Below are 8,686 nucleotides of genomic sequence, written 5' to 3' on the forward strand. Positions count from 1 at the left end.
TAAAAGTCACAGAAAAAATATTAGCGATGACTCAAACAATTAACATTTTTAGCTTAAATGACACCAAGAGGCTTCTTATCCATTTTCTATACGTTTATTGTTCAGTTGACATGATAACAAACAAAGACAAAACAAAAAATAGGAGTATAAACAGCACTATGGTACAGATGTTTATAGAAAAGCTTCCCTAATAATTAAAAAAAGACATACAAAACAAAAAATAACAAAGACATCCTCATGTCAGTGTGCAAAAAGGTTTATACACATAGAAACGCTTCCGTAAGAGGTTACACCTCTAGATAAATTATTTAAATAGCATATATCTACACAAAAAACAAAAACAGAATAATTTATCAAAAGAGCACAGGAAATACATATAGCAAAACAAGACAACATTGATTTTACCCTTTCCTGTTTAGGTTTACTACAAAAATATCTCATATACAGCATAAAAATGATACAAAAGTCTTGCTTTTTTAAAAAAAAAAAAAAAATGAAGCCAACAAGTTTATTCTGTTGCTACAAGTGATTCTTGTGTGTTGCTGGCCTCAACACAAAAAATATGAGGTAATATTTGTACATAAAGGGTTTCCTTTTTTCCCCTCTTTGTCAGAAACACTCAAACTCAGGCAGGCTGGTCATGCACACTGTGCAGAAGCAGAATACTTTTATTTTTTACCCTCCCGATTGGAAGTTGTTTTACATATTTAGAAGATGTTGATTTCAGGTAAATGTAAAAGGCTCCTTTTAAGCAAGATGCATGAGATGAATAAACCCAAAAAGTCATACATAATCTGACTGGCCCTCACTGTTTGTGTCCCCTGATGTTCAGTAAACATGAAAGGTATGATTTGCTGATAATTTAGATTTGCTTTGGGGTCCTATGCCATCTTAAATTTTCTGCAATCCTAGTAGCGTTTTTATTTTTTCGTTCCTGAGAGGATTAATGTAGTGGGCCAGCTCTACGTCTCTTTTAAATGAGATCACGTCTGTAAAAAATGATGTAAGGAATCATCAGAGTAGTTCAAACTAAATTTTGACTCAGTTTTCTTCATCACTATGCTTGTTGGGTGTCACACACACAGAAACGCACAACATTCACTCTCTTTGATAGTAACAGTCATTCTATACTGTCCGTGGTCCCTCAACAGTTCCTTCATGGGGGATTTGTACCCCCCAAAAGTTCTCCAACTGCTTTCTTCATATTGAGCAACGCATCTTTGAGTCCACAGCAGATGTTAATGCTCAAAAAATATTATTAAAAAAAAACAAACAAAAAAAACTCTTCCCTCTGTTCCCTCAACCACAGAGGAATAAGAGTTCTGGTGTGCAAAGCAAAAAAGAAAAAAAGGAAATGTGGCCCTCTTTCAATGCAGATCAGACTGAGAGAGCCCACTTCTTCTTAGCAGAGCTGAGCTCACAATTTGATTTTGGTGCAGGCTTATAGTTTAACTTTCATTTGGCTTTAACTCCTGAGGTCCCTTTCCCCCCGTGTAAGCTCACTTGCTCAACATACCTCCAATGTGCAATTCTTAGAGAAAAACTGAAATCGATTCGGACCATTTATGATCTGCACTGATACATTCTTTTGGAAGGTTTCGGGGGATGCAGTTATGTATCTGAAAGAAATCAGAAACAGACATGTTGAGACATAAAGTCTAAAGTGATAACAAGTTGCTCTTAAGTGCTGAACTATTATGTCAGAGCTTACCTTTACATTCATATTTAAGGTCTGAGAAGTAAACCATCTCTTGAGAGAAGACATACAGGCCAAGTCGCCCACCAGCATATGTCTTGTCATAGATGTTTCCAGAATCAGCCATGATTTTCTTGCCTTCATACATGACCACCCTGAAAAATACACACAATAACATGAGCTCAGTTCCATGTTTTTGGACTATGTTTGTTTGCTCTTAAATGAGGTTTTTAACTTACCTAATGAGTCCAGTCTTGGGTCTGTGGACGAGATGCCATCTGTAAGCAGTGAAGTCCTTCCAACCAATGTTCTTAGGGTCGTGCCACAGAGTGCGCACCTGAAAGTGGCGATTGGCAACATTTAAAATGAGAATTGCATCAAACATGATATGGAAGTGATTTCAATTCCCTTGAATCTGCTCTCACCTGTCCTGGGGTGTCTCCAGTGTGCCACAGAGCGTTCCTCAAGTGTTCACCAGGCCCTGTGGTAGAGTTGACCACTTTGATTGACAAGCCAGAGTAGCCTTGAGCTCTTGTGGGTGTGTTGGACCAGTAGGTCTGTGTGATCTGTTTCCACATCACTGTGTAGAAGCGGGAGCTAGACTGGTAGCCAAACACGAACCCGGCATAGTCGTCATCTCTGTCCGTGTTGATGAAGAAGGTCCCACTGAAATCCACGGCACTGAACTCGTCAAAACCTGGATTGAAATTAGCACTGTTAGGAATTTCCTCCACTTTGTGACCGTGTACTTGAAGCAGCATCTGTTTTGCCAGGTTACATACCAACAGCAATGCCAGGGTCGCAGTTGACAGTCTGCACCAACTCTTTGCCTTGATGCCTCACCACCCAGTTGGGGTCAATCTGAGAAGTACCCTTGGGGTCCAAAGGAACCATCTGGAATCGGCGGAAGTCAGTTTCACTGATGTCAAAGTTCTCGGGGCACACATCATAAATGTCCAGAATATTGTCTTGGTCAAAATCGTCTTTGCACACATCTCCACGACCATCACCTGAAAGGACAGTTTCGATAGAGAATTAGAAAGATGAATACTAAAAAGAAAGAAACCTACAATAACACATCATTCATGTTTTGTAGAGCTCACCATCAGAGTCCAGTTGATCAGGGTTAAAGGCCAGTCGGCAGTTGTCTTTGTCATCAGGAATACCGTCATTGTCGTCGTCATGGTCGCAAGCATCTCCCTTGCCATCCTTGTCATGGTCTGCCTGGTTGGCGTTAGGGATGTAGGGACAGTTGTCCAAGTTGTTCTGGTGACCATCCTCGTCAATGTCCTGGTTGTTGTCACACTTGTCTCCTATGAGATCTGAGTCAGAGTCGATCTGTGGAAGAACAAAATTCCTTTATGATGAGATTTCACAAAGACCATCTCCTCACACTATGAGATATTTATCCTCCCCTCAAACAGACCCTCCTTTCACTATTTTTCCAATAGCCTCCAAATGACAATATAAATGCTACCCCTCATTTTCAGGTATGCAAACAATGTTTCTACAGACAAGTGTGTAGTGTTGTTGCATCTTAGTAAATTATTTATTCATAATTTACAGAAGGTGGATGAGCATAAAAGCAAACCCATCAAATTCCTCCATCAAAGCTGTCACATTTCTTTCTTTTATAAAAACATTTATTTGTTGAGCTGTGTCTTATGTCAATCAGGAAAGCTATCATGTAAAAATGAAAGGTAACTTTTAAATTTACCTGATCTGGGTTGTGCTCCAGCGGACAGTTGTCACAATGATCTCCCACTCCGTCCCTGTCTGTGTCTCTCTGGTCCACATTGTAAACATACGGGCAGTTGTCAACCTCATTCAGAATGCCTGTTGAGTGAAAACACATTTAGGTTTGCCTTCATAAAGGCTTTTGAATACTGACCAAATAGAGATTGGATTTAACTTGGAAAGATTACTTACCATCGCCATCAATATCAACAGCACAGGCATCCCCCTCTCCATTGTTGTCGGTGTCTGCTTGGTCAGTGTTGGCTTCAAAAATGCAGTTGTCACAGCTGTCGCCAACCTCATCCCTGTCTGCGTCATACTGCCCTGGGTTGTACACTCTTGGGCAGTTGTCCTAATTTTATAAAAAAATATAAACTTCATAACTAAAATGGGCCATGGATGAAAAAAAATATGCTTTTATGAAGCAAACTTTGATTTTCCACATTTTTTTTAACTTTGGCTGAAATGTTATATTCCACTAGTGATTTTTACCACATGCATTTTTCTTGCCCAACTTTCCAAATCCACACTAAGAATTATGGGCAACCAGCCACCTCATCCTAAGTTCTGGCTTTATATGAAAATTATAGTGCATTATTCTTTCACTACTGACTTTCCACTGGGACTCTCTGGTGAAAACACAAAAACCTGAGCACTTTGCATTCCTACTGCCCAGAGGAAGGATGGCTACAGCTGACTGCTACTTGCGGTCTCTGAGGAAAGCATGGTTTGGGGCTAAAAAAAAAACTTCAAGATTACTCACCCTATCATCGGGGATTCCATCATTGTCATCATCATGGTCACATTCATCACCAAGGCCATCTTTGTCATAATCTTCTTGCCCAGAGTTGGGAAGAGTTGGGCAGTTATCCTATAGAGGAACAAAAGAGAGGTTAAGAAGGCAATCATCACAATGAGAGGGTGCACATAGGTTATAATGGTTTTTGTTCATGTGAGGTCGGTTTACCTTTTTGCAGTGATAGGTGGCGTTCTCCACACACACCAGATCAGTGTTGGGCCATCCATCCAAGTCAGTGTCCTCTCCACAAATCCGGCCATTCCCAGCATACCCTGGTCTGCACTCACAGCGGAACATGGACTCGGAGAAAACGCCCAAGTAGATGCAATTTGCATTTTTATGGCAGTTGTGGCTGCCATCCTTGCAAGGATTACGGGGAATGCAAACCTGCAGCAAATTACAGAGAGTTTTAAAAAAATGCAAGATGTGTATGTACTAGCTCAAACCACAGCAAATAAATAACAATTCAAACCTGTTTTTTAGCAGTTGCTTGTTCCACTCCTCTTCCGAAGGGCTGAGGACCGGAGAAACGCACAGGACAGGGGAGACAGTTGTACCCGGGCTCAGTGTTCTCACAGCGATGGACTCCGTTGAGACTATAGCAGGCATCTGGGACCTCTTTGCACTCATCAATATCCTTGCATGTGATCCCATCACCGGTGTAGCCAAGTGGACACTTGCCACACACAAAAGAGCCATCGGGGAAGCTGGTGCACTTTGCACCAGGGAAGCATGGGTTGGAAAGACAGCCATCTGAGGACATACCAATTTTTTACATTAAAAACATGATCACTTGAGAATTGTGCAGTTTTTCTAGTTGTTTGCGAAGTTTAGACACATACCAATAGGGCAGTCCTGTTTGTTGCAAATTCGAGTCATTGTAGCGTCACCAACACAATCCTTTCCACCATATTTGGGTGCAGGGTCGTTGCAGAGATGTTTTCGGGTTTGGATTCCTCCACCACAGGTAACAGAGCAACTATCCCATGGTGACCAAGGTCCCCAACCTCCATTGACTGGAAAATAATAAACAATAGTTTTTATTTGACTCTGAATACATAAAGTCTGCAACAAATAACCTTGGGGGCAGATGCACAACTCACCAGGGCAGGGTGACATTTTGCAAACTTTGGTGTGACGTCCCTCTCCCTGGCAGTCCCTGCCACCCATCTGTGGTGTGGGGGAGTTGCAGAGGCGGATTTGTGTCATGACCCCTTCACCACAAGTTACAGAGCATGAAGACCAGGGTGACCAGTGGCTCCATCCTCCATCCTGTTTGACTGTAAGCAAAGCACATACTTTTATTTCACCATGCCATTGAGCAGGGAATAGGAGCAGTGTTAAGAATGTTCAGTGACTTACAGCGTTTGTCACATTCCTGCAGATAGCAGTCACGGGTCTGGACAGAGGTGCCCTCACACTTGCTGTTGATGCGGTCACAGGAACGTCCACGCTGCTGGATGCCGCGGCCACAAGTCACCGAACAATGGGTCCAGTCAGACCAGGCAGACCAGCCATCCTCTGCATAGTCACTTGCTGTTGGGACAGATATAACATTAGGGATTAGTTGAGGTATTGAGTAAAACATCTGACTGGGCTGAAGAGATTTGAAGAGAAACTTACGCGTTCCACAGCGAGGGCAGCATTCTCCATCAGGCACAGTGGCATTGACGCATGGGATGAGTGGGCAGGAGATTTTGCGGCACACAGTAGCAGACTTCTGCATAGTGGAACAGTTTACAGTTGTTAGATGGCTGGCAGCAAAAAAAAAAAAAAAAAGAAAGAAAGAGAGAAAAGGAAAAACCTAGGCTTGATCCTGTTCCAACCCTAATTGCTAAATTTCCAAAAGGAGCTATTTTATAAAGAATATTAACACAGCTGCTGTGTCAAAATGAAAAACCGCGATGCTCTCCCACTAACACTTAACTAATATTACAGTGCATTATTAACTTTCACTATAAGGTGAGAAGTAAAAAAAAAAAAACCAACAACGCTACTTTAATGATTTCAGTCAGAGTGTTGTGGCTTTCAGAAAGGAAAAAAGTAACCATAAAGAAAGGTGTTAATATAATATGGAAGATGTGCTGCATTCCTGAAGGTGTGATGACACTTACCTGACAGGTACACTCAGTGCAGCCATCCACTGTCCATTCATCTTGGTCCTTGTGCACAACGCCGTTATAGATGCAGACTCCGCTGTGGATGTCCAACAGACTTTTCAGTTGCTGGCTATCTACAGACTGAGGGGAAAATAGAGCGTGAGAGTGAGAAGGGGAAAACTTTCATTATGCCAAAGTTCCAGCACAAACGAATCATGGACGGCACTGTGATTAAGACATTGCTGGAATCTAGGAAAGCTCTGCTAATGTGACCATCAGCCAAACATATTTGTGCATTCACATGTGTCTCGTTAAGGATTTGGCTCGGAGACAGACATTACAGCGACAAGTGGATACACACACTTGGAAATGCATTATGCAAAAGGAGAGACACGGCAGGAAGGAAAAGAGGAAGTGAATTATGGTCATTAGAGCTTACCACTTTCTGGAGTTCATACGACAGCTGTTTAACGATCACAGTGAGTCCCCTGAGCTCCTTAAACATGATGGTGATGTCCTCACACGTGAAGCCGCAGACAGAGTACGGATCTGGATGAGAGGAGAACAATAAATTATCTTAACATTTGAAGCTGATAAGTGGAGCAAAGACAGAGATGACTCTTAGGGGAGGAGAGGTCTCACCTTTGGCTTTGTGGCCGGTGTAATCTGTCCTAATGGCAGGGCTGGAACCATTAACAGGGTTGTCCAGGGTCATGATATCGGTTAAGGCTGCTACAAGGGGAGAGAAGATAAACTGATTTCTAATGACTGTGCCACTGTTTATTTGCGCTGAAAGTGGTGCTTTTAGAGACTTACCTCCACTTTGGCATCCCTTATTTCTCAGAATGGCTTCAAGAGAGGTGCCAAACACAAAGTGAACATTCTGAAGCACTCCCTTCAAGAAGAAGAAGAAGAAGAAGAAGAAAACAATTAGAAATGTTCAAACTAGCAAACTTTAAAACTCTAATATCAGTTATTCAGTGAAAATATCATAAAGTGTATAATGCTTTCTTCTTACCATGAACTTGTTCTTCGCAGCCCCTTTTCCAATCCTGAGTCTGGCTTTGTCTGCCAGCTCTCGGGACAGCAGGGTCTGGATGGGGATATCCAGCTCTGACACATTGATCTCTTCACAGCCGACAAACAGCTGAGCCCTGTCCTCCTGGACGAACAGCGTGAGGTTCTTCCAGTGTCCAGAGGCCAGGTCTGCATCCTCAATGGAGACCACCTGCAGCTGGTTCTCAGTGGAGTACACCAGATCCAGGGTGTTCGCCTTCCCGTTAGAGATGATCTCGAAAATGGGCCTGGATCCGTCAATCTTCTCGATGGTCAGGAGGCTGCCCATTGTTTTCTTAAACTGCTTCAGGTTGATGAGGAGGAGGAAGCCTCGCTCGGCCTGGATGGAGTCAATGAGGTCCCTGAAGGAGCTGTCGGGGACTGGGGGGATCAGGTCTGCATTCAGGATCTTGTACGCAGGGCTGTAGGGATCTGCACCTTTGACCAGAGTCACTCCGTTGTCTCTCCTATTTACCCGAACCAGCTCAAATAAATCATACACACTGTTGTCATCACGACTCTCTGGTATGAAAAAAAGGAGAAAACCCAGGTCAGATTTAATTCCTTGAAAAGGAAACAGAATGGAAAACCTGCCATAAAATATAGAAATTGAAAAAAAAAGTCTAAAGTCTACTGGGGAATAATTATTTTTTAATAATTAAACAATAATTTTCAATAATTACACAATAATTTTCCATTCTCACCTGCCAGTCTTGCGCTCTCACAGCTCCAAAGCAGCAACAGCAAAAAGATGCCGCACAGCATCATCGTGAAATCTAAAGGAAACCCCTACAGCAACCACAAATATGAATGTTAACGATCATATGCAAGCAAAATCATTAAAACATAAGACTTACATTAAAACAAAGAAATAGACTTCTACCAACCTTTGAATGAAAAATTGTCCTAAAAGTAATCAAAATGACGAAGAAGAAGGAAAAAAGAGAGCTCCTGCTTCAGTAAATATATATCCTCTTCTTTTAGTTCTTAAAAGCTGCAAAGTCTTGAGTCTCCTTCTTTATTCCTCCACTCATTCAACTGACTCCTGCTGGAGTCTTAGGTGCTTTTTAAAAGGTCTGAGGACATTCCTGAGCTCCTGCTCGGACCAATCAGATGGCAGCAGGAGGGACGGACGTCTTACCTCACAGACAGTCAAAGGAATGATCCGAGACGCACTGAGGGGAGACAAAAATATGCATTCCTGAGCTGAGTTTCCATCACCAGACAAATATTTCATCTGCGCACCAAAACCAGCACTTGGTCGTTTCCGGTCAAACAGATATTATGGACCTAATTGTT

General features: G+C 42.3%; 1 protein-coding gene across 1 annotated transcript; it reads right to left on the reverse strand.

Moving 5' to 3' along the window:
* Window positions 1-78: 78 nt before the first annotated feature.
* LOC108236340 (thrombospondin-1) lies at window positions 79-8,423 on the reverse strand. The gene is made up of 22 exons (XM_017416920.3): window positions 8,275-8,423; window positions 8,092-8,176; window positions 7,350-7,909; window positions 7,148-7,226; window positions 6,974-7,063; window positions 6,771-6,880; window positions 6,347-6,472; window positions 5,856-5,952; window positions 5,595-5,768; window positions 5,336-5,512; window positions 5,075-5,248; window positions 4,705-4,985; window positions 4,401-4,619; window positions 4,197-4,304; window positions 3,626-3,785; window positions 3,414-3,532; window positions 2,800-3,034; window positions 2,479-2,706; window positions 2,122-2,393; window positions 1,936-2,033; window positions 1,712-1,851; window positions 79-1,619 (listed from the first exon to the last, which is right to left on the reverse strand). Exons 2-22 carry the CDS (start codon window positions 8,153-8,155, stop codon window positions 1,612-1,614), a joined length of 3,519 nt encoding a protein of 1,172 aa, XP_017272409.1. The 5' UTR covers window positions 8,156-8,176; window positions 8,275-8,423; the 3' UTR covers window positions 79-1,611.
* Between the last annotated feature and the right edge of the window lie 263 nt (window positions 8,424-8,686).

This window comes from Kryptolebias marmoratus, linkage group LG10 (assembly GCF_001649575.2).
Source record: "Kryptolebias marmoratus isolate JLee-2015 linkage group LG10, ASM164957v2, whole genome shotgun sequence".
Classification (NCBI taxonomy): domain Eukaryota; kingdom Metazoa; phylum Chordata; class Actinopteri; order Cyprinodontiformes; family Rivulidae; genus Kryptolebias; species Kryptolebias marmoratus.

Coding starts and splice junctions, on each gene's coding strand:
- LOC108236340 (XM_017416920.3), bottom strand. CDS start 8,155: ATGATGCTGTGCGGCATCTTTTTGCTGTTGCTGCTTTGGAGCTGTGAG. Junction 3,035..3,413: donor TGGAGCACAACCCAGATCAG/GTAAATTTAAAA, acceptor GTTCTTCCACAG/ATCGACTCTGACTCAGATCT. Junction 2,034..2,121: donor CTGGAGACACCCCAGGACAG/GTGAGAGCAGAT, acceptor CGCCACTTTCAG/GTGCGCACTCTGTGGCACGA.